The sequence below is a fragment of the Macaca fascicularis genome, chromosome 2 (genome assembly GCF_037993035.2).
Source record: "Macaca fascicularis isolate 582-1 chromosome 2, T2T-MFA8v1.1".
NCBI lineage: Eukaryota > Metazoa > Chordata > Mammalia > Primates > Cercopithecidae > Macaca > Macaca fascicularis.
The window spans coordinates 167,063,298-167,089,979 of NC_088376.1; the positions used below are offsets into that span (position 1 = coordinate 167,063,298).

At 39.5% G+C, this 26,682-nt stretch overlaps 1 protein-coding gene across 3 annotated transcripts in view; it reads left to right on the forward strand.

Moving 5' to 3' along the window:
• LSAMP (limbic system associated membrane protein) overlaps positions 1-26,682 on the forward strand; it is a 652,933-nt gene that overhangs the window by 329,814 nt on the left and 296,437 nt on the right. For all 3 annotated transcript variants that reach the window (XM_005548086.5, XM_065539171.2, XM_005548088.5), the window contains exon 2: positions 23,405-23,637. In XM_005548086.5, coding sequence (XP_005548143.1) covers positions 23,405-23,637 — 233 coding nt within the window. The remainder of the gene's footprint in view (positions 1-23,404; positions 23,638-26,682) is intronic.

Genomic DNA, 26,682 nt, shown 5'->3' on the forward strand with positions numbered 1-26,682 from the left:
GACTGTATATCACCAGCTGTGGCAGTTTTTTTGTTTGTTTGTTTTTTGTTTTTGTTTTTTTCCTAGTCAAATTGAAAAATATCTCTTCTGTAGCCAAAAGTTCTATAAATGCCTTCATCATGCTAACTATCCTATACCCAAGTCAAACTTTCAAACGCTTTTAGAGTATAGCTGGCTCTTCTAGGCTAGTGCTTGCTGATGGTCAAACACAAATTCTGCCGTATATTTGACACTGGTGCCTGCTATGAAAGTGCCAAAGCAATAGGTTTCTTCCACTGCTGTGCTTCTGCCATGGCAGTATGTTATATGAGGATGACAGGTAAAAGTGTGTGTGATAAGTCTAGAAAAAGTCTGGTTTATAATATATGTCATGCATGTCTGTGTGAAGAGACCACCAAACAGGCTTTGTGTGAGCAATAAAGCTTTTTAATCACCTGGGTGCAGGCGGGCTGAGTCAGACAAGACAGTCAGCAAAGGGAGATAAGGGTGGGGCCGTTGTATAGGATTTGTGTAGGTAAAGGAAAATTGCAATGAAAGAGGGGTTGTTCTCTGGCGGGCAGGAGTGGAGGTCACAAGGTGCTCAGTGGGGGAGCTTTTTGAGCCAGAATGAGCCAGGAAAGGGAATTTCACAAGGTAATGTCATCACTTAAGGCAAGGACTGGCCATTTTCACTTCTTTTGTGGTGGAATGTCATCAGTTAAGGCGGGGCAGGGCATTTTCACTTCTTTTTTGATTCTTTAGTTACTTCAGGCCATCTGGGTGTATATGTGCAAGTCACAGGGGATGCGATGGCCTGGCTTGAGCTCAGAGGCCTGACATTCCTGCCTACCTATATTAATAAGAAAAATAAAACAAAATAGTTTTGAAGTGTTGGGGCGGCGCAAATTTTGGGGGGTGGTATGGAAAGAGAATGGGCTATGTTTCTCAGGGCTGCTTCAAACAGGATTAGGGGCGGCGTGGGAACCTACGGTGGGAGCGATTAAGCTGAAGGAAGGTTTTGTGGTAAGGGGTGATATTGTGGGGTTGTTAGAAGAAACATTTGTCATATAGAATGATTGGTGATGGCCTGGATGCGGTTTTGTATGGATTGAAAAACTAAACAGAAGACATGAGGTCTGAATAAGAGAAGGAGAAAAAACAGGTATTAAAGGACTAAGAATTGGGAGGACCTAGGACATCTAAGTAGAGAAAGCCTAAGGGGGTTCAGCATAATTACTTGCTTGGTTGGTGAGTTTTTAGGCTCTAAGTTTTTGGGGTGCAATTCAAGTTGTTCCAGTGTCTGGAATGAGACTGGGGCTTAAAAAACAAAGAGTGTCCACACAGGAGCTCAAATGGGCTGTACCCTGTAGCCTTCTGAGAACAGGCCTGAATTCTGAGAAAGGAAAGGGGTAAAAGTATTGTCTAATCCTTTTTAAGTTGGTGACTGAGCTTGGTGAGGTGTGTTTTTAAAAGACCATTAGTTCGTTCTACCTTTCCTGAAGATTGAGGATGGTAAAGGATATAAAGGTTTCACTGAATACCAATAGCCTGAAAAACTGCTTGGGTGATTTGACTAACAAAGACTAGTCCGCTATCAGACTGTATAGAGGTGGGAAGGCCAAACTGAGGAATTATGTCTGACAGAAGGGAAAAAGTGACCGCGGTGGCCTTCTCAGACCCTGTGGGAAAGGCCTCTACCCATCCAGCGAAAGTGTCTCTCTAGACCAAGAGGTATTTTAGTTTTCTGACTCGGGGCATGTGAGTAAAGTTAATTTGCCAGTTCTGGGCAGGGGCAAATCCTCAAGCTTGATGTGTAGGGAAGGGAGGGGGCCTGAGAAATTCCTGAGGAGTAGTAGAATAGCAGATGGAATACTGAGAAGTGATTATCTTGAGGATACATTTCTAGGATGGAAAGGAAATGAGAGGTTATAAGAGATAGGCTAGCAGCTTATAACATAGATGGAAGAGGTTATGAAAAGACGACAGAATAGAATGGGCCTGTGAGGTTGGAAGGAGATATTTTCCTTGGTCTAAGAACCATTTGCCTTGTGTGGGAAGAGATTGATAGGTGGAAGTTTCAGTGGGGGAACAGGTGGGAGTGACCGATATGAAGGAGGAAAACTGTTGTGAGGGATAGAAGTTGGAATGCTAGCTGCTTTTTTAGCTAACTTATCAGCATAAGCATTGTCCTGAGCGATGGCTGGGGGAAGAAAATGGATTTTGGAAGTTATGAGAACTATAGAGAGTTGAGCACAGTTTGTGATTTTTAGGGCCTCTAACAGTATTAAAGCAGCAGCAGCCACTGCACGCAGACATGAGGGCTAGGCTAAAACAGTAAGGTCAAGTTGTTTGGACAGAAAGGCTACAGGATGCAGTCCTGGCTCTTGTGTAAGAATTCTGACTGCACTAACCATGCCTAGGAAGAAAAAGAGTTGTTGTTTTGTAAAAGGGATTGGGGTTTGGGAGATTAGCTGGACACGATCAGCAGGGAGAGCATGTGTGTTTTTATGAGAATTATGCCAAGATAGGTAACAAATGAGGAAGAAATTTGGGCTTGACTGAAGTAATGGGGGCTGTCTGTGAAGCCTTGTGGCATTGTAGCCCAGGTAATTTGCTGAGCCTGATGGGTGTCAGGGTCAGTCCAAGTGAAAGCAAAGAGAGGCTGGGATGAAGGGTGCAAAGGAATAACGAAGAAAGTATGTTTGAGATCTAGAACAGAATAATGGGTTGTGGAGGGAGGTATTGAGGAGAGTATATGGCTCTGGCACCACAGGGTGGATAGGCAAAACAATATGGTTGATGAGGCACAGATTCTGAACTAACTTGCAAGCCTTGTCTAGTTTTAGGACAGGTAAAATGGGGAAATTGTAAGGGGAGTTTACAGGCTTTAAAAGGCCATGCTGTAGCAGGCGAGTGATAACAGGCTTTAATCCTTTTAAAGTGTGCTGCGGGATGGGATATTGGTGTTGAGTGGGGTAAGGGCGATTAGGTTTTAATGAGATGGTAAGGGGTTCATGATCAGTTGCCAAGGAGGGAGTAGGGGTATCTTATACTTGTGGGTTAAGGTGAGGAGATACAAGGGGAGGATGCAAAAGAGGCTTTGAACTGGGGAGAAAGGCAGCAATGAGGTGTGGCTGTAGCCCAGGAATAGTCAGGGAAGAAGGTAATTTAGTTAAAATGTCTCGACCTAATAAAGGAGCTGGGCAGGTGGGGATAACTAAAAAGGAGTGTATAAAAGAATGTTATCCAAATTGGCACCAGAATTGGGGAATTTTAAGAAGTTTAGAAGCCTGGCCGTCAATATCCACAAGTTACAGAGGCAAGGGAAACAGGGCCCTTGAAAAGAAGGTACTGTGGAGTGGGCAGCCTCCGTATTGATTAAGAAGGGGACGGACTTACCCTCCACTGTAAGAGTTACCCAAAGTGTCTGTGATGGTCCAGAAGGCTTCTGAGGCGATGGGGCAGTGTCAGTCTTGGGCCGCTAAGCCAAGAAGGTCTGGGAAGGAGTCAGTCAGAGAGCCTTGGACCAGAGCTCCAGGGGCTCTGGGAGTGGCTGCCAGGCGACTTGGACAGTCTGATTTCCAGTGGGGTCCTGCACAGATGGGACATGGCTTAGGAGGAATCCCAGGCTGCGGGCATTCCTTGGCCTAGTGGCCAGATTTCCAGCACTTGTAGCAAGCTCCTGGGGGAGGAGGTTCTGGAGGAACCCCTGGCAGCCACAGTTCAGGCGTTTAGAGTTGTGTGCTGGAGATGTGGCTAGGGTTTGTCTCACAGTAGAAGCAAGGAATTGCAACTCCGAAATAAGTTGCTACTTGGCTGCCTCTACTCTATTATTGTACACCTTTTTTTTTTTTTTTTTTTTTTTTTTTGAGACGGAGTCTCACGCTGTTGCCCAGGCTGGAGTGCAGTGGCGCGATCTCGGCTCACTGCAAGCTCCGCCTCCTGGGTTCACGACATTCTCCTGCCTCAGCCTCCTGAGTAGCTGGGACTACAGGCGCCCGCCACCGCGCCCGGCTAATTTTTTGTATTTTTAGTAGAGACGGGGTTTCACTGTGGTCTCGATCTCCTGACCTTGTGATCCGCCCGCCTCGGCCTCCCAAAGTGCTGGGATTACAGGCTTGAGCCACCGCGCCCGGCCTTATTGTACACCTTGAAAGCGAGGTTCATTAAGTCCTGTTGTGGGGTTTAGGGTCGGAATTTAATTTTTGGAGCTTTATTTAATGTTGGGAGCTCATAGGGTAATAAAATGTATATTGAAAATAAGATGGCCTTCTGTCCTTTCAGGGTCTAGGGCTGTAAAGCAACTCAGGGTTGCTGCTAAATGGGCCATGAACTGGGCTGGGTTTTTCATATTTGATGAAAGAGAGCCTAAACGCTAAGTGATTTGGGAGAGGTCGGATAAAGAAAAAGGAGCATTAACCTTGACTATGCCTTTAGCTCTAGCCACTTTTTTAAGAGGAAATTGTTGGGCAGGTGGGGGAGGGCTAGTCGCGGAACGAAACTGTAAGCCAGACCGGTGTGAGGAGGGGAGGTGATAAAAGGATTATAGGGTAGGGGAGAGGAGGCTGAGGAAAAATTGGGACCTAGCTTGGTCTGGCGAGGAGGGGAGAGGTCAGATGGGTCTGTAGAAAAGGAAGATTAGAAAGACTCAGCAACGCTTGAGATTGGGACTGAGGGGACAGGCGGGAGGGAAAGAAGGAAGATTTGGCATGAGTTGCATTGGGAACAGAGACTAGGGTAAAGAATGCCAGGACGTAAGGCACCTCAGACCATTTGACCATTTTGAGATAAGAATTATTTAGATGTTGTAGGATGGAAAAATCAAAAGTGCCGTTTTCTGGCTATTTGGAACTACTGTCAAGTTTGTATTGGGTCAAGCGCCATTGTAGAAGAAAATAAGGCATTTAGGTTTTAGGTTAGGTGTGAGTTGAAGAGGTTTTAAGTTCTTGAGAACACAGGCTAAAGGAGAAGGAGGAGGAATGGAGGGTGGAAGGTAGTGAACTTGCCCATAGTGAAGGAGGCAAGCCCAGAGGAAAGAGAGAGTAGAGACACGGAGAGAAGAGGTTCGGGGGTTCTTACCCTCCAGAAAAGCGGGAAAGGGGTCAGGGCATGGAGAAAAGGGGTTGGGGCACAGAAATAAAGTGTTGGGGTGCAGAGATAAGAGGTCAGGGTACAGAAATAAGGGGTAAGGGTGCAGAGATAAGAGGTCGGGGCATGGAAATAAGGGGTTGGGGCACAGAGATAAGAGGTCGGGGTGTGGAAATAAGGGGTCGAGAGGTTCTTGCCCCCCAGAAAAGCAGAGAAGGGGTAGAGACAGGGAAAGAAGGGGTCAGGGTTCTTGCCCCTCCCCCAGAAAAGGAGGACTTGCCACTAAGGGTGAAGAACCAAGGCAGGTGTCCCTGCATGGTCAGACACCTCTGAAACATGGGTGAATAATCAGAGAGGCGTCCCTGCAATGATTAAACACCAAGGGAAGGCTGCCTTCCCGTGTCCATGACCGGTGCTGGAGTTTTGGGTCCATGGATAAAACGCGTCTCCACGTCTCCTTCATCTCTACCAGAAAAGGAAAGGAACTAAAATGAAGAGAAGGGAAGGATTGAAGTGTGGCGTCAAGATTGAAAGGAGAAAGAGGTTAATGGATAGTGAGAGAGGTTGGAGAAGAAGGTAAAAAAAGGCTGCTTGCCCTATTTAAAATTGGTGAGGTGTTCCTTGGGCTGGTGGGTCTGAGGACCCGAGGTCATAGGTGGATATTTCTCATGGAGCAAAGAGCAGGAGGACAGGGGATTGATCTTCCAAGGGAGGTCCCCCGAGTCACAGCACCAAAATGTCATGCATGTCCGTGTGAAGAGACCACTAAACAGGCTTTGTGTGAGCAATAAAGCTTTTTAATCACCTGGGTGCAGGCGGGCTGAGTCTGAAAAGAGTCAGCAAAGGGAGATAAGGGTAGGGCTGTTTTATAGGATTTGGGTAGGTAAAGGAAAATTACAATCAAAGGAGGGCAGGAATGGGGGTCATAAGGTGCTCAGTGGGGGAGCTTTTTGAGCCAGGATGAGCCAGGAAAGGGAATTTCACAAGGTAATGTCATCACTTAAGGCAAGGACTGGCCATTTTCACTTCTTTTGTGGTGGAATGTCATCAGTTAAGGCGGGGCAGGGCATTTTCACTTCTTTTGTGATTCTTTAATTACTTCAGGCCATCTGGGTGTATATGTGCAAGTCACAGGGGATGCGATGGCTTGGCTTGGGCTCAGAGGCCTGACAATATATCCTTATTAACTTTTCATCTGACAGAGAAGGAATGTCTGTAAGGTCTTTTTGTGTAGTTTTGGGTCCCAGATGAGCAGCAACTCTTAAAATGGTAGAGTGAGCAGACTTAGTATTATGAGGTAACATAAGAGAAATTGCATTTCTCAGTTTTAGAGAGACGTGAGGTAGTTCACTTGTGAGTGAATGGCAAAGAATCATACTGCAAGAAACATTTTCTACGCTATCTTAGTCCTGCGCAACTCCAGTATCTGACTTTTTATGTTGTTTTAAAATGGCAAAATGATATAATAGAAAGGGTCAGTTAATATTTGGTGCGAGGTTGTTAATCTCTTCAAATCTTTCTTTATCACAATACTAGATTTCTCCCTGATGAACAAAGCCTGGGTGAGTGCATGGAAGAACATCAGGTGTAAGCCTAGTTTGCTTTGTTGACTGGTTGAATTTTTTTTAACATTGCCTTGGGCAGGTTTGCATCCAACAAGGTTAGCCTCCCAGAAACATTTCACTGCACAATGGAGAGTGTTCTTCACTTATTCGTTGCTTGGGGCTAACAGGCTGAGCTGTTTTGCATTGAATATGTATCTTTCGATCATGTTTTATGTTCCTCTTACCGTTTTGTTGCTGTTAAGAGCTGGTGATTAGGATAAATCAGTAAGTGACAACTGCCAGAAAGGTTTTGAAATTATAAGATTGGACTCTCTGGCCAGTGTTCATACTGAGTTCTGGGTGGGCCACGGAGGCCGTCTAGAACTCAGTGATGGGGAAACAAATCTACTTGGGCTTATTTAGAGAAAGCTTTCTACTTAATAAACAATGCATGCTTTGCCCACTTTCCTTCTGATTCTGTCCTCTCAGGGCATATTTCATAAAGTTCCTATTTTGTTACCCTCTGTCACAGTATTCTGTGATTCAGGTATTATGCAGAGGTAGAATGGTAAATCAGAAATTTTATTTTTGAAATTATCTTTATTGTTACAGAATTTTCTATTGAATACCCGTAGGATTTTTGTGCACTCAAATCATTACTGCACTGATACACTTAGAACAAATAAACTAGGGACTCTGACTTCCTTAATTTTACGGTCTAGCAGAGGTATAATTTTAATGTGAAGCATCATGTGACATGGCACAAGGTCTTATTTAGACAGAAGAATGTTCATAAAGAGTAAGGGACTCACATTGCATAAGAGCAAAAGGGGAAGGACATATAAATAAGCCATTTTCTCATGTCCTCAAAGCAAAGAATATAGCCAAAAAAAAAAGATGGAATGAGAGGAAGTGACACAGAACACATGAACAAAAATATATGATACGTACACTGTTGTTTTTGTTTTTGTTTTTGTTTTGAGAAGGAGTCTCGCTTTGCCACCCAGGCTGGAGCACAGTGGCATAATCTCGGCTCACTGCAACCTCTGTCTCCCAGATTCAAGTGATTCTCATGTCTCAATCTCCAAGTATCAGCAACTATAATCATGTGATACTATGCCTGGCTAATTTTTGTATTTTTAGTAAAGATGGGGTTTTGCCATGTTGCCCAGGCTGGTCTCAAACTCCTGGCCTCAAGTGATGTGCCCACCTGAGCCTCCCAAAGTGCTGGGATTATAGGCGTGAGCCACTGTGCCCAGCCTACACTGTCTATTATATCAGTATATTCTAGTCTCAGGACAATGATCAATATAGTAAAGAAACTAGATAATCCACCTCTGACTAAAGCGATACACATCAATATTCTTGAAGTTTAAATATAAGGACATATGTTGATGAGCTAAAGTAGTAACTTCCTTTAGTAAAGTGTTTTTTTGTTTTTGTTGTTGTTGTTGATTTTTGGTTTGTTTTTTTTTTTTGTTTTTTTTTTTTTTTTTTTTTTTTTTTTTGCAGGGGGGAAATACTGTGATTGAGGATAAGAGAATAAGGACTTTAAGAAATATCTGTTTAGAGTGCGATAAAGAGCAAGGTATAAAAGACAACGTATTATTCATTTGATTGAGCTAAGCTCAGCTTACTTAAAAATATTTTGTTAAAACTTGCTGTATTAGTCTTATTTCTTAGAGAAACAAAGCCCATAGAAGATAGATAGATAGATAGATAGATAGATAGATAGATAGATAGATAGATAGATAGATAGATAGAAAAAATTTAAAAATGACTCACATGATTATGGAAGCTGAGAAGTCTCAAAATCTACAGCCAATAAGCTGAAGACTCAGGAGAGCTGATAGTGGAAACGGAACTGCAGTCCAAGTCCGAGTGCGAAGGCAGGAGAAGACTAATGTCCTGGCTTGAAGGCAGATAATGAGAGAAAGTTCTTTCTTACTTAGCCTGTTATTCTATTCAGGCCTTCAATGGATTAGGCAAGGCCTACCCACATTTAGGAAGATCAATCTGCTTCCTCTGTCTACAAATTCAAATGTTAATCTCATCCAGAAACACCCTCACAGACACATCCAGGAATAATGTTTAAACAAATGTCTAAGCACCACTTAGCCCAGTCAGTTAGACAAATAAAATTAATCTCATTCTAAATTTTTTCTTTTGCTTAATTCAGATTGCAGATTCAGACATGATATACAGAATTCTGAGATTGTGTTTTATAATAATCCAAGAAAATAAATATAGGATGATATTTACCAAAATTAAGTAATGAAACATAGTTTTATCTGAATAACTATAGTGCCTCCTGTTGACTGAAAGAATATGGACTGCCTAAATTTTCATTGCCTCCCAGACAAAGGATCAGTGGAGAAAATTTTACTCTTTATCTCTTTATCAGCCTTCCTGTTTTTCTTGTTGATCATATTATTACCTTAAAGGAAAAAATAATTGCTCATTTCACAGTGAAATGAAGTAGAGAAAGAAAAAATTTTAAAGTTCTGTGAGACCAAATTAACCTGCTTCAATAGATCGGTGAGAAAACTGATTATGATCTAATCACAATCCCTCTATAAACTCACAGGTGCTTAGTCCTCGGTGTGACATCTGAGTATGGATTAAAAAATATTTATTGGGATGCTTAAATGTAAGCCTCTAAGACAAGAGACACTAACAAAAGATAATACAAAAGTTCATAGTTAAGTCTACCAAATAGAGAAGGGGCATCAATATATTAGAAATCAGTTTTTGTTTTCACTCTTAAGCATATTTTTAGAACTTACTTGAGTTATGAAGTTTACCCTGCATATTGTATTTATTTTTTAATTTACTGTTTGGATGATAAGAAGAGATGTGTTAAAGAATACAAAATTACAGCTAGATAAGGGAAATAAGTTCTAGCACATTCTATACCACAATAGGATGACTAGGGGTAACAATAATATATCATTTCAAACAGCTAAAAGGAGGTTATTGAACCTTCTCAACACAAAGAAATTACAAATATTTGAGATGATGTATATGTTAACTGTCCTGATCTGATCACTATACATTAAATGTATTGAAACATCACATGTAATGAATATGCACAATTATTACATGTCAATTAAAAAAAATTAGAAGAGTGATAAAAAATTTACTTTCACATATCTATTATAGTATAACATAGATGCATCATAGATATCATCATTTTTCTAGACCTAGAGGAGAAGAGAAAATGATAGGAGAAATTATAGGGAAATAAGATACCTGGTTTAGATTAGAAAAACGTTTCTTGTCCTGTCACAATTCCTCCACTTTCAACACCACTTGGAATAGTAGGTTTTTTTCACCTTCAAGATATTTCAGAGTGGGGACACTCTTATGAATGTGAGATGAGAGGCAAAAAAAAAAAAAAACAGACTCTCATATATGCATTCATCCATTGAGTAATTATCTAGAAACTTTTTTGTGTAAGGCACTTTGATAGGCAATAGAATTGCAAAAGTTGAGAAGACATGGTTTTGGCCTACTCTTAAAATACTGATGAAAGGCAGGAAAACAAAGACGTAAAATGCTAGCATAAGCTGAGAATCAACTAGGGAAATTGGAGAGAATGAATCACAGAGAAGGGCACATCTGAGATAGATTTTGTATAGTAAGCAGGAGCTTGCCAAACAAGGCATTTTAGATAAAAAGGAAAAACCAGAGCTAGAAAAAGAGAGATTGAAGTCTGAACAAAGCATAAAATTCATAGCAAAAACAGTGTAATGTCAAGAGATCGGGCTGGAAAACTAGGTTAAGTGAACTGATATTTTACTGATCTATTTGGATTTTTACAGGTAAAAAGACCATGGACATTTAAATAAGATGAGTACGTGATCAACTTTATGTATGTACATTCTTTTCACTATGAAAGACAGATGGAATAGCTGTGGGTAAGGGGATACAGTATCACAGACTAAAACACCAGTTGGAAATCTGTGTAGTGATGCTGGTAACAAATGACAAGGCACTGAACAATGGCAGCGGAAGTGATGATGGAGAGTAGAGGTCAATTTATGAAAATCCCAAAGGTGGTGTGTGCTAAAAGTTTTTAAAAATATTTTTTAAGCAATTAGAAAAAATGTAAAATAATATGTGACTACATAAGACACATGAAGAAGAAGAAGGAAATAAGAATAACTTTGGCCGGGCATGGTGGCTCATGTCTGTAATCCCAGCACTTTGGGAGGCTGAGGCAAGCAGATCACTTGAGGTCAGGAGTTTGAGACCAGCCTGGCCAACATGTTGAAACCCTGTCTCTACTAAAAATGCAAAAATTAGCCAGGTGTGGTGGTGTGCACCTGTCATCCCAGCTACTCGCGAGGCTGAGGTGGAGGATTACTTGAACCTGGGAGGCAGAGGTTGCAGTGAGCCAAGATCGTGCCATTGCATGCCAGCCTGAATGACTCTGTACCCCATCCCCCACCCCCCAAAAAAAGAATAATTCTGTGGATACTAGCATAAATTTATAGATGAAATAGAGTTCCATTAACTGATAACAGGGAATTTAGAATAAGAACCAGAGTAAAGTGGAAGATGATGAGCTTCAGCTCAGGACATGTTGAATTTGAGGTACCTTCAAATATCTACATGAAGCAGCTGAGTATGCCGTTTTAGATTTCAATCATATTAAGTGTAATTAAAGCCAAAAGTGTATTAGGAGTGCTCTGTGAGGTCAGGAGAAAAGACAAGTACAATCCTGGGGAAAAACAATGTATAAAAATGTGCATGGAGAAAGAGGAGACAATTTTGGAAATTGAGAAATTGTGAGAGAGTTAGGAAGAAAATCCAGAAAATGAAGACCCGGTGGTGACTTGTGCTGAAAGCTTTGAAGAGGTTACGTAGGACAAATACTTCAGATAAATTCACTGGATGTCACAATCAGTAGACTATCACCATCATTCTAAGAGTGGTCGTGATAGAGCCAGACAAAGGTGACTCATCCTTGAGGGAGACTGGACATTATGAATTAGTCCATCTAATTCCTGCTGGTAGGTCAGGTTTCTGCAGAATATTAAGATTTCAACAAAATTTCTGGTGCTGTGTCAAGAGGTCTTGACTGTAAATGGCAATAATTAACCCAGGAAAAATAAGGGAACAATTTCAAAAGAACACTTCATTAATCTCCATGTAGATTTAGCTCTTTCCCTCCCTCTACCTGTCCTTTCACTTAATAGTCATATTTTGGGAGTCTTTGTGAGGGAAAATGCCTCTTCTTTAACATAATTTCAAATTCCATAGTAGCCCAGGGACAGAGCGAGTGAGAAGGTGGTATACAACTGCTCTGAGGCTAAAGAGATGGTACTTTTGAATCATAGGGTTCTTCTTAGAATTCAGAATGTGACCTTCATCCTGAAGCATCTGCAGTTCTCTCTTTAATTCAGACTGACTGTGAAATTTCTGAAGGAACTTACATGGTGAATGCAGTAGTACAAGGGGGTGATAGCCTTTGACTTCTTCTCTCTCCCAAATCCAGATACCAGTTACCTCCCTTCGCTTTCATCACCTTACCAGTGTTAGTGCTTTATGTAGGTTGGAGATTGTAGTTGCAATCATTCTTCAGTTTTCTTTGTACAGCTTGAGTGGGCTGAGTTCATTAGAAGAGCTCTCCCAGATGGGCTTTCATTTCAAACTCATCAGCTCTTGCTTTTATTCCCATTTGTCTAAAGTTCTTTTTGATCATCCGGCTCCAACTCCCATTTACGACCTGATTGTTGATCTGTTCAAGAGAAACAGGCCTCCAGCAGAAGGGGGGAAAAATGCTTTGGGGAGAGAAAGAAGAAAAACACACACACATAGGTTGTCACACAAAGATGAAGTCCTCCTCACACCATTGTCCTTTGGAAGATAATGCCGAAGAAAATAAATAATTTTGGAAATAGAAACAACTAGGAGGTGAGGTGGGGGAAAGTGTGTGATGGAAAAGCAAACATGGAAGTCATAAAAATTCTTACAATTATAATTCTCCATGTGAGAAGTGTCCTGGATTTATTTATTTATTTATTTATTTATTGAGACAGAGTTTCATTCTTATTGCCAAGGCTGGAGTACAATGGCGCAATCTCAGCTCACCACAACCACAGCCTCCCGGGTTCAAGTGATTCCCCTGCCTCAGCCTCCTGAGTAGCTGGGATTACAGGCATGTGCCACCACGCTCAGCTAATTTTGAAGTTTTACTAGACACCTCCATGTTGGTTAGGCTGGTCTCGAACTCCCAATCTCGGGTGATCCTCCTGCCTCAGCCTCTCAAAGTGCTGGGATTACAAATGTGAGCCACCACGCCTGGCCTCCTTGTGATTTATATGCATCCATCAGTGCTCTATCGGCTTCTTGTCATCTGGGGGAGAAGACCACTACATTTCCTTTGCCTGTGATAGATCTGTTTGATTATATCTCCTTCAGTTTGCAGCTTCTGGAGTCCCCTATTTCACATTTAGTTCCACAAACTACATTTCAAAAATAAAGACTGCTGGCCAGGTGTGGTGGCTTATGCCTGTAATCCCAGCACTCTGGGAGGCCAAGGTGGGTGGATAACCTGAGGTCACGAGTTTGAGACCAGCCTGACCAACATAGTGAAACCCCATCTTACTTAAAAATACAAAATTAGCCAGATATGGTGGTGGATGCCTGTAATCCCAGCTACTTGTGAGGCTGAGGCAGGAGAATTGCTTGAACCTGGGAGGCCGAGGTTGCAGTGGGCCGAGATCACACCATTGCACTTCAGCCTTGGCAACAAGAACAAAACTGTGTCTAAAAGAAAAAAAAAAAAACAAAAAGACTCATTTTGTTCTTCATATGCACCTGCCTTTATCTTTGTCTCTTTTACCTCTACCTCTACCAGGGAAGGCAAACCAGAGAGTAGAGCCATTTTCTAATGGTAGTCCTGAAGACAGTCTCATTACTTACTTACTTACGTGCTTACATACTTCTTATGTGTTAACTTTGTTATAACATACATGTTGTATCTATTAATTGTCATGTCTTAGAGGGCATAATTGGATCTGAATTATGTCTAGATGCATGTAATGTAATGATGAGTCATATTATAATGTGGTTCTGCTCCAATGATAACATTTACATAATGGTATATATGACAAGACTATAAAGTAAGGGGCTGGGTTTTCAAGTGAGCCTTGTGGAAAACAGTCCCCTGACTTTACAGCCATGCCTCATACATCACAATGCTCATCCTAAGTGCATTGTGGTTTATTGCAAGCACTTTTCTTTTTCCTTACTGCTGGAATGAGATAAAGTATAAACCCTATATGGAAAAGACCATATTTTTTTCTATCTAGAACTTAGCATGCTTTTGGTATTTGTAATGATGCAGAGGTAACACAATTTTCTTCAAATAGCTGTGGAATTATTTTTAATTGCATAGTGAGTGAAGTTTTTAACTACAAATCTGAGCTACAATTCCAAGACTAATTTTACTCTTTCAAAAGTACAACCAAAGGCAGTTTTTTCTCTTTCCAAATGAGAGGTATTTTTCACAGAGAACAAAGACTCATAGGGAGAATCAAAACAAAAGCAAAATTTAAAGTTGTTTCTCATCCTCTCTCAACTGTATAGGGAGGAAAGAGGAGAATTTGTAGTTCAAAAGAGAGGAAAAAGTTGTAGATTCTTGCTACTTTAGTGAGCATATAATTGCCACTCAGTCACTGAGGAGACAGAACAGGCCTTGTTCTTGCAACCTGAGAGTCCTCAAAGCATAGGGTGTGCTTCATCCAATTCAGGAGGAACCCTAGTTCAGCCAGCAGACCTCAGGGGATCACAAAGCACAGCATGGGCCTCTATTTCAGCTACCCTAGAGAAACAGCCATGTATGAGTTCTGATGAAACTAAGTGGATCTGGTTGAAAGTGGTGAGACAATTAAGGCCTGTGCTGCCTATGCACAGGGATCCCAAAAATCTTTTGAAAGTGTTCCAAAGATGGCATGAGATCCTCAGTTTACACCATTGCACTATAACCATGCTGCATCATCCTGCTCTTGATTTAAATTCTGTGGGCTGTAAGAGGCCGATTGCTAACCAGAGGGACCAAGGGGCTATCAGATGCAAGACAGCCCAAGCCCCTAAAAGGGGGTTTCCCTGAAAATGCCTATTAATAAGCAAGGATTAGATTGAGTCACAATATCCGGGAGCTGCTGGATTGATCCCAAAAATGAGGTTTCTACAGAACGAATGACAAAGATTTGAATTATGGAAGGATATGGAAACAAAAATGCATCAGGATCTTCCAGAGCTCACTGTGTACTCCAAATATATCCTGTTTAATAGTCACAACAATCTGAGGAAGTAGTTACTACTCCTGTCTTGCAGAAGAAAAACCCTGAAGCTCTTCAAAAATATTGGACACATTAGGTCCAGGCACTGCTCTATATGTTTTTTTAAAACCTTTTAAATATTACTAGTGCCAAACGAGGTAGATACTATGATCATCTTCATTTTATAGCTTAGGAAACACATGCACAGAGAGGATAAACAAATGTCCCAAAACCACAGAGCAAGTATGTGGTGAAGCTAGAATTTAGAGCAGAAAATTGGCTTTGCAGCCTGAAGCCATCACCACCTCACCATGCTGCCTTTCTTTGCTAAATAACTTGCCTAAAGCTACTAAACTACTGAACCCATAACTTTTCCACTTCACCACTTACAAAATAAGGAAGAATTTTGAGTTGTGATGTGATTAAGAAGAGAATGATTTATTTTTCTGACATGATCCAGACTCTTGGAAAGATCCTAGAAGAGCTGTTTCCAACCACTTATAAATGTTCCTGGGATTGACTCTAACTCCAGCTGTGACTGGGACAGAAATCAGTTCTCTCCTGGTCTCAGTCTCAATATTTATCTCTTTTTGGAATTTATGTCTTATTTTTCCCATTTATTTCTTCTATGTGAATGTAGAGACAGCACAGTTCATGTGACAAGAATAGGAATAAAGATGGTCCTAGAAGACACAGTTTGTGGAGACACACTCAGGGCTTAATTGGGTGGTCCTGTTTCTTGTCCATCCACTCTTCTCTTAACCTCTACCATCTGCATGGATATGCAACTACGCTTCTTCAAAAAGGTGATTCTGAAATGTAGTCATGCATGTATCATATATAACGATGCATGTATGACTGGACAAGGTGTTCTTTAGTGATAGTAAGAGACAAAAAGCATGTCTATGGAAGCCTTTTCATTGCTCCAGGAATTGCACACCTTATCTGGGTTTTGCCATTTGCCACGGTGAACTTTTTGCACTTTCAGGTGATGATCATTGTAGTAAGTGGTAGCCTAATCACAGAAAGGGTGCTTTCACAGTAGAGTACATGTGAATAACTAATGAAAGTTTGGCATTTAGAGAAATACGTGATTGATCTGAGAGTCTGGGTAATATATATTTAGTGGGTTTCATCATACTACAAAATATAAAGAGATTAATTTTTTCAATGTGACCTAGAGAAATCAATGTTTTTCCTTTAGTTATCTCTCTTATATGACTGGGTTTTTTTTTTTTTTTTGTCCTTTACAATGAGATACTATGAATATAAGCATATATATAGCTTTGCGTTTTATGAAATGTTTCTATCTACATCACCTCATTTGATTTAAAGAACTAACCTGAGAATGGTTCTAAGGGGTTGAACAGGTATCGTTAGCCCCATTTTACTTACGAAGAAACTAAGATAAAGAAAAGTTAAATGACTTATCTGTGTTCCAATAGTAAATAGGCTGCAAGGCCAGAACTAAAATGAGCCTCTTCAGGAGCTAAACTGTTTGTTTTTTACACTAGCACTCCATTAGCGGTAGACAGATTTCTGAATCATTGTGGCCAGCAATATATTTACATGAATCTAGTTCCTGTGGGTTTACTACCTCTGTATTCTACTACCTGGGTGTTCTTACTCTGCCCTGACCATCCATTACTACTTCCATGTGTGTGCATGTACACATGTGCATGTAACCATTTGTACATGAATGTGTGCAAAGAAGCAAAGGTGAGGGGAGATAATCTGATCATGTAGATGCTGTCATAGTGTTAACCGGTCTACAATTTGGTATAAATCTAGAGAAGTCAACCATTACCAAACTAAGATTAGGGTCTGGGTCAAGTGGATGAAGATAAGGAGAAGAAATATGCACAACAGCAAGAGAATGATGCCACGAGAGCAGACAGGGGTCCAACCAGAGGTCAAGTGTGAAAAGAACTAAAGCTAGGAGCAAGGAAGTTAAGGAGTTGAAGGTTTTAGTTGCAGCGGAGGCTAACAGGGCTCCTGAGTGTCAGCAGTGAATTCCCACAGTTCTTTTTTTATTTCTAATTGACTCTAATCTTAGAAAATGGTAATGAAGCAAAAAGATGATCCAAAATGATTGATGATTTAAAATTCCTTAAATTTGGTTTTTAACTAACTTGGTATTTATTTTTTTGATGTGTTTGCATAGTTGTTGGAATTCATCATACTTAAAATAATGTTATAAAACCAGACTAAGGACTTCTGACTCAGGAGAATCTGGGATATTTTCATACTTTATTCCATTCTCTGCTTAGAATTTTTCTGATTCCACATTTTAATGCTGGGAATATATAGCATCACTTCCCAGACCAATTATCTTTCCTTCTAGAGTGAAATGATTCTATGATAGTTTTGCTGATTCACTAAGGGTTTTATTTGTAGGATTGAAGTTACAAGGCAAACAGCATCAAAATAACATTCTTAAAGACATCCTTCCCATCCATATCTTGAATCTTTCCACATCTTACAAAAGAGGGAGATTCACAAATGTGAAAAATAATAAAGGTCAATGAAAAAGTTTTCTGATGAACAAAGACTAATATTTTTTTAAAAAATCAATTTTCTCCAACTGATTCTCCTTTACCTATCCTGGGTGTTAGGAAACAATTACATCATTTTATGATTATGAAACTAAAAACAACAAAAGGGGCATGATTAACTACTAACTTATAGTCATTAACTATTAACTTATAACCAAAGCCTCACTAGGCCTCATTGTTGTGCCTTTGTCATGAACTTTGCTGCTGACAATTAAGTATGTGTAAATTAAAAAGCATAAGCCTATGAAAACACACTACTGCACTTTAGATATTTATCCTGTGCTTCTGGATATGTAAACCAAGAGAAAGACGTCTGTATCTGGGTATTTCAACCTCGATCCTGTCAACATTTTGGATAAGATACATCTTTGTGATGGGGGCTGTCCACGGCATTGTAGGACATTTATCAACACCCCTGGCCTCTCCCTACTAGAAACCAATAGCAACACCCCCTCCCTAGTTGTGACAACCAAAAAACGCCTCCAGATATTGCCAATGTCATCTAGGGGCACAAATTGCCTTCACTTTGGAACTACTTATCTAACTATTCTTTCTTAAGAAACAAATAGATTTCTCTTACCCATCCAGTTACACCGCTCGCAGACTCTGCAACGTATAAATATGAGTATAGATAACTGGTAAGAGATTACATAAAATGTATTTATTGTTATCAGTGAATAAATACCAGATTATACTCTTAAGAAAAGAAGGAAATTTATGCAAGGCCAAGTCTAGATAAATTTGAATCCTAAGTTGGCATGTTTTTTAGCAGTTATTAATGCTTGTTAAATATGAAATGTGTCCAGCAGCAATTGAACAGGCTTAATATCTGGTAGATACGTATCAATTACATCATAGATATCTTGTCAGTACATATGCTATTAAGTAATCTGTTGGTACAAACTGATTTTAGCATTTCTTTTCTACCTCCAGTTATATTCATTTTTAAGCAGTATAAACCCCACTCTTGTGCAATGTTACTAGAATTGTCAATGTACCTGTTTGTATAAGTCTGCATAACAGACTTGGTATAAAGTGTTTGAAGAAATTCAATGCTTAAGATTTGTATGGGTGCATTGATTTTTTGTGACAGTTTTATGGAATCAAATATACTAAACAAAGAAGATAAAAAATTGTGTGCTTACCTTTCCTAACTTTTTTTTAGAGATGATTTTTTAAAAATCATACGTTTACAGTTCAGGTAGGTAACCCATCTGATATTCGAGGGTTCATGATTAACGCGAACAACCTACTAAGCACTTAGTTAGGATACAATACTTTTTTTCAGTTTTTCACATGCAATATAGATCATCTAGTTCCGAGAGATGATCTTTCTTTGTAGTGGACATGGGAACACATTTTTTCTCTCCTTTACTTTCATTTTAATACCACACTCAATAAGTCTTTTAAAATTTCCCTTTATATCTGATAACTTTAATTATTTCTTAAGAAATATTAAAATAGTAATCCATCTTTACTGTGCCTATTAGATAATTAATGAATATTTTATAATTGACCTAATGCAATTTGTTAAATTCATCTTGTTTATTCCACATTTCAGCAAGTATCTACTATGCACGTGGTATTTATGCTGTTAGGCTCAGTGAGGGCTCCAGAGGTGAATTACAAGAAGGTCACTGTCTTAATAAGCTTATGAGAAAAGATGAGTGCAAATAACTCTAATGCGATGTGGAGTATGATAAGGTCATAAAAAGGAAGTTTTAAGAAGGTTACACTGACGAGAGAAGATTTTCTGGAGAGGTGGCATTTTGTAGCATACGTCCGTGTCCTCAGCTGCCTTCCATAAAACCCACCCAAAGTGGAAGGATAGTCTCTGATCTTCTCCTCGTGGCACTAACACCCACTGTCATTAGGGTCCAGTTCTTTCTAAACCTGGGAATTATTTGCAACATAATGTGTTCCTCAAGACAACATTCTATTAAAACAACACATAACACTAACAAGTTTTTGAAATACATCTCTTCATCTTCCTGCTTTAGCCCAGGCTGATTTTGGAGATAAAATCATTAAGTACAAAGTTTAGAACTAAACTGCAGCAACATTCTAGGTAGGTGATAATTCATTATTATCATATTATAATAGCATGGCCCAAGAATTCTCACTTACTCCACAAGCCTGCCTGATGCACAGTTGAGCCAGCATACCTCTGAGATGCAAGCCCATGATGCTTATTGGTGAGTCAGTGAATGCTGGGAACCTGGGTCTGTATTTATATCAGCATTTCTTATTTCCAGATAGCCGGGTGGTCTGTCATTACACTGTATGACTAGTTATTATCTCTTAATAAACATAGACCCTACAAATTGAACTACTGATTTTGGTTTACTATATTTTCTCTTTTCTTTTCTTTTCTTTCCTTTTTTACAAGGTCTCACTCTGGCCAGGCTGGAGTGCAGTGATGTGATCATAGCTCACTACAGCCTCGAACTCCTGAGTTCAAGTGGTCGTCCTGCCTCCAGCCTCCCAAAGAGCTGGGATTACAGGCATGCGCCACCATGCCTGGTCCTACCATCTTTTTTTATGTGTACTTTTTATGATAAAAAATAGTTGCCACCTTAAATTAAGATTTTGAAATTAAGAAAATATTTAGTTCTGGAATTGCATTATTCCTTTACTCATTTTTTATTAAGAAAATTTTAGTCACATTATAGAAGGATTATTTTCTAGTTTACAGAGCTAATACATTTATTTTGCAACTATTGAGTATATAAAAAGGAACCTGAAAGATCTGGAGAAGTGGTTTCGTTTTAAAAAACACTATACTGTATTGTGTTCTGGTGCTTGGAGTTTGGCTAACCATCTGAGTTAGTAAAAAGTATATGTGTATTCTAATATACTATTCACTCGTTTGTCAGTAAAAGATGAATTTTAAAAATAAATATGGATAAAACCCAAAGCAAAAATGAGGTGCTATGTAAATTGTCATAACAAAATTTCCACATAATACATTGTTTAATTAGATGCACTTTTATGCATCTGGCAATTTTGCTGAAATAGTCGATTACTTCTCTAGGTAAGATAGAGCTGAACACCCTCAAATAATAATTTAGAATAATAATCTGTATGATTTTAACTTTTCCATGAATGAAAATTGCTAAAATGTCAAAGGGCTATAAAGACCCGACTTAAAAATTTTACCTTATGTTGTTAAAGAAATCTGTCCAATTTATTTGTGGATGCTATAGGACTAGGGATGGGGACGTGGAATATAGGTTACCAAATGTCCTGTGTCTGCATGTGTAACCCAGTTAGTTCACAGGACAGACATTTATCAAATGCCTTTTTTATCCCAGATTAGTTATTGGTGGTATCCAAATGAGCAAGGTAAAAATTTGCTATTTTTATTGGATTCACAGGCCATATTTATGTAGGCTATATTATATAGTACTTTTTCTTTCAAAGTGAACAGATTGGAGCCATATTTGGGGCTAAGAGGCATTTGGAATACATCTATAATGTAGCAAATCTGGCCATTCTTGTGTTAAGCTGTGCAGATGAGAAACATGCACAAGGAAAAATGATAGAAGATTTAAAACACATTTACATAGGTAAATTTCTATCCTTCTTAGTAGAATAGAAAAAACATGGTAAATCTACATTCAACAATTTCATAATGGTCTAGAGTAAGATAGCAAACATCCTATTAATTAATTCATCAATGATTATACATTCAGAGATGCTGCAAACATCACCAAGAACAGAGAAATGATGCCTCAAGAGAGGAGAACAGCAAAAGTAAAACTGAGTCTGGAATGAGGCAGCAAGCATTCATGAAGTTAAGTTGGTGCTCATGATAAAAGGCCTCTAAATTATTAAACACATAAATTATACTCAATAATATATGCATGACAGAGAAGCGCATACTGGGAAATGGAGATATTAAATGATACCTAAATCTAGTTGTGTTTATGAAAAAAAATAGGTAAAGAAGAAAAGTAAGACCTGTGTATCTTGGCACCTAACTTATTAAGTCAAATTCTTACTCTAGGGTCAGGCATGGTGACTTATGACCATAATCCCAGTGCTTAGGGAGGCCAAGTTGGGTAGATCACTTGAGACTAGCCTGAACAACATAGCAATACCCCATCTCTAAATTTTTTTTTTTATTAGCTAGTCCTGCTGGCATGCACCTATAATCCTAGCTACCTAGGAGGCTGAGTCAGGAGGATTGCTTGAGCCCAGTAGTTTGAAGCTGCAGTGAGCTATGACCAGGCCACTGCTCTCTAGTCTTGGTGACCCAACAAGACCTGTCTCAAAAAAAAAAAAAAAAATTCTCCCTCTAAATAACATATACAATTCATTTAAAATTAATAGGATAAGGAGGTCTTTGTATTACACCATAGATGGAGTATGTAAAAAGACTTAGCTTTTCTCTTTCTTATAAGAGACACAGTTGGCCTTTATATTCCCATGTGGACAGCCTAGGGGTTATGCATCAATTTTCTGTCTATGTTTAGTTGTTTTGACCTGAGAGAAAAACTGGATTTTATTTGGTTTAGAAAATACAGGGGAACAGGGTGTCTTCATTGTCCTGCTGTGGTGCTCGTGGCTCTTTCTGTTCATTCCCTCCTGCCCCCGAGTGTGGAGCAGCTGGCTTTGCAGCTGTCAACAGGGTTTGGGACGTCTCCCTATGGGGTAGACATAAATCTTGCCACAGGGATGCAGACAGAAGGTTTTGTTTTTGTTTTTGTTTTCTGCTAGATTCTTCCATTGCAAGACTCTTGCTGGAACTGAAGGAGAAAACCATACTCCCCAAAAAGGATTTATCCCTCCTTCACTAATTCATGTTCTTTGCCCCTTTCTTTCAAATTTCAGAAAGAGACCCTTTTACATTTTTTAAAGCAGTAATTCAAATAAGCGTTATTCCTTTACCCTTTTTGATACATTGGTCTATGAACGACAAAATTGTCTTCTTCATCTTTGTTAAAGATTGCCTGCATTCAGTATGACCAGAAATGCTATTAGCAACCTAACTTGCCACCAAACAAACTTCTGCCTTCAGCAGCTGGAACCAAACTTACGCCAGATGATGTTTGCTTTGATTTCCTTGTCATAACACCTATCCCCTTATGCTTGGATCTGCTCACACAATTTTTACTCCTGGAAGTGGGCATTCCAAACTTGTGAAGATTAGAAGTAAACTCAGAAGTCTAGTCTAATTCCTATAATGGTGGAGTATAACTTTAATCTATCATTACACAATACTATAGGAAGTACTTACAAAAGAGTAAACACAGGGCCGGGCGCGGTGGCTCACGCCTGTAATCCCAGCACTTTGGGAGGCTGAGACGGGCAGATCACGAGGTCAGGAGAGCGAGACCATCCTGGCTAACACGGTGAAACTCCGTCTCTACTAAAAATACAAAAAAACTAGGCGGGCGTGGTGGCGGGCGCCTGTAGTCCCAGCTACTCCGGAGGCTGAGGCAGGAGAATGGAGTGAACCCGGGAGGCGGAGCTTGCAGTGAGCCGAGATCGCGCCACTGCACTCCAGCCTGGGCGACAGAGCGAGACTCCGTCTCAAAAAAAAAAAAAAAAGTAAACACAGTTCAAGATGGAGTAAAAGTGCTATGATATCAATTGTTTAATTCTCAAAATTACTTAAAAAGACGGAGTTCTGAGTGAGTGGCCTTTTCCCAAACAAGAAGATAATGGGAAGTCAGTACTAATTTAACTTTGCCTTCATTACTCATACGCTGATTGTTTTTTGCTGAACTGAGTCTAATATGATGACATCCATCCACTGGATGGTAATTACATCTTAAATGAAATAGTGAAAATTTAAGGACTCCAAGAATGGCATGGCAGTAATTCATTCGGCATATAATTATTTTTCTTGTTTGGACTTGTTGAGTCTGATCACCTAGAAAAGAAACACAGAAACAGTTGTTGTTAAGGCACTAATATTGTTACTCTGCTCTGTCAGGTGCGTTGTAGAAGACAAGAACTCAAAGGTGGCCTGGTTGAACCGTTCTGGCATCATTTTTGCTGGACATGACAAGTGGTCTCTGGACCCACGGGTTGAGCTGGAGAAACGCCATTCTCTGGAATACAGCCTCCGAATCCAGAAGGTGGATGTCTATGATGAGGGTTCCTACACTTGCTCAGTTCAGACACAGCATGAGCCCAAGACCTCCCAAGTTTACTTGATCGTACAAGGTAAGGAAAGTGTGGGATAGAAGGGTGGTAAGAAAGAGGTGGGAGTTGCAGAAAAATAATGTACAAAATATTTGCAGAACCCTTTCTGAAAAGAAATATTCCCAAAGATACTATTGGACTTAAGTGTTGATTTTCTGTTTAAAAAGAGACTTAAAATGAGAGGACCAAAAACAATATAGAGAGTGTACTCCGTTACTGAGGCCAGTAACATTAGTGAGAATGTTTTCACCTAGCCCTGAGTGTGAAAACCCACAGCAAAAGCCACAGCTGTTGGAACAATGTAAATCAGGGATACCAGAACACACAGAATGCTTAGAGCCATATGAAGTACACTTTTCCACCCTATTAGGTACCAGATGCTCTGTTGAGTTTAAGAAAGTTTGGGTTTATCTGTCCTCACCCTGAAGATTATCACTAATTATCTTTGTTGTGATAGCAAAGTTCTTCTGGAAAAATAAAATTTTCCAGCAGACTTATGTTTTCAGCTGTTCGGGTTTCTATGTGGTTTGTATCTCTACTTAATGACAAGTTACTAGTGATCAAATCCAGTGACCAGGATCTGCAAAGTAATTGGGGACAATTTGCTTCTAGATTGGGGGTTCCAAGGGCACATCTGAGTGATAGTTTTACAGGACAAGAACCTTAAATGGCATTCACATACCCCCAAACTATTGCTGTGTTGGGTTTCTTTTCCCGTAATTGCAGAATGAGAACAAAACTGATCAGCTGCACAATTTTATTGCAAGTGAAGTCCAGCCACCAGCGGTTTCAATGTATCTATCAGGAAAGATCTAAGCACTAACAAACATTAGGGCTGTGTTCACGTATTCTTGATTTATAATTTTATGTAAATGTAATGCAAATTAGGCATGGCCCTAGGGCTCCTGTCAAGGTTCTGATGCAGTCAGTGGTGTGGCAAAGTTTGACTGTAGCTTCTATTAATGTGTTATGGAATTGATTATTGCAGTGTTTAAATTATTGCTGTCCCAACTCCTCTGATTAATAGATTGAAACTGGAATAAAATACATCAGAGACTGCCTGGTGCAGGGGTGCTTTAGTCATGTGACCTCTATTTTGGTTCGTTTGCAATGGCTGATAGCTTCATTTTATTGCTTGTAAAAGGCATGTCTACTAGCTTGCAAAGTTCCAATCACAGTCAAACCATAGGATGCTTTTCTTGTAGCTTAGTAGAGAGTATTTAAGCTCCATTACAAGAGAGACACCAGGGTATGGATCTAGGCAACCTATTTACATTTGTAAACAAAATAGAAATACGTAAATATGCCAATGGGTTAATTTACCAACTCCCTCAAAACAAATCCAAGCACACATTTATTCACACACACACATATCAAAACAAAAGAAAAAATTCTACTAAATTCAATGGCAGAAGGAGGAGAGAGAACTAGTTTACTTAGGACCCCTTAGAACAGATTTTACCTGCTGACCAGTTATTGAGATTATCTCGTGATTTTTCTTCTTTGATTTTTGATGTAAGATTGTTTATTCATATATTTCTTTATAATGGGTTATGCTTGAAAAAAACTGCTTGATTATATTATGATATTTCTACACAATTTTAGTAGCTTTATGGCCTTTGATGTCACTAAAAAGCCACTAGAGACCATAACTAAAAATTGTGTATTGTCCTATACTGAATACATTTGACAATCTGAGCACTATATCCCTTGGTTTCTAGATGAGCAAACAGAAGTTAAATTTAGGTTATACTTGCTTAAGGTCACAAGACAGTTCAGAGAATAGTTGAGTGCCAAGCAGATCTGGAAATCGAAAGCACTTTCCACTGGAATGGAGTTTTTGGGTTTTTTTTTGGGGGGGGGGGGGGGGGCCATGATTTTAAAGACTAATTTAAGGATTCATAGTTAAGAATTTATATTTAAGTCTGAACTCTTAGCACCAAATGCCCATTGTTCCTCTTTTTTTTTTTCTTATTTATCTTTTTACTCTTAAGATACAAACATGAGCATCTCACAAGGGTTAAAACTAAAATTATGTTAGATACTACTGCATGTACCTTCCTGACATGGCAGTGCAAATGAAATTAAATTTAACTTAAGGGATGGAGAAGTGCCAAGTACTGTTTATCTACTATCTCATTTAATTCTAATAATACTACTTTTAGGTAGATGTTTACCCCTTTATTTTATATATATGCAAAAGTTTAAAGTTCAGAGACAGGAAGGAGCCTGCCAAAGGCTCTCTGTTGGCTTAGGACAGGGTTTCAAACCTGTTTGTCTGATTCAAGATATTATTGTATTTTATTCTCAGCCACATTGTTTTGACAGAAAAAATCAACAACAAAGCTTGTACTTACAAGGGGGATAAAGAAAGCATGGTCTCCTCCTTAAGCCTGAGTCGCCAAGGGAACTTTTTGGACAATTACATACATGTTAGATAATTTGATCTCAAGCACCAGATGGCTGACACTTCTCCTTGGGGCATTCAGCCTTGTGGCTATCAGAGGTTCCATCCATTCACACTGTTCCCATTTATTTCTATTCCATTATTCAACCCTATACAGTTGTCACCACATCAAAGATATTACTTGTAGGAATGGCTGACCTCTCCCTTTTCCCTAACCTCACAGCACCTTTCTTTAGACTCTAAGATACTTTTGGTTTTTTACATCCTGCCATGATCACCCTCCATAGTTTCTGCAAATTCAGTTCAACTAATTGTTATGTAAATACTGTATTCCTTCTCATTACACAATGGTGAAGCCACCTTGAGCTCAAAGGTGCTACAAGATATCACTAAAGAATAGCAGTTTAGAAGGTGGGTTCTGCAGAGTTGCATTGCTTGATTCAAATCTGCTTTCATTCTTGCTATTTAAATACACTTTGGGGGTAAACCACTTAATTTCTCTGAGGTTCAGCTTTGTCATATGAAAAATATATATAAAACTAACATTTTAAGTCCTCCTAAATTTATCGTAAGGATTAAATTAGATGATCTATGTAAACCTCTAGTCCAGTGTCTGGAGATCATGTTTTCTCACCCACTAGGTTGATGATGATGTTGAT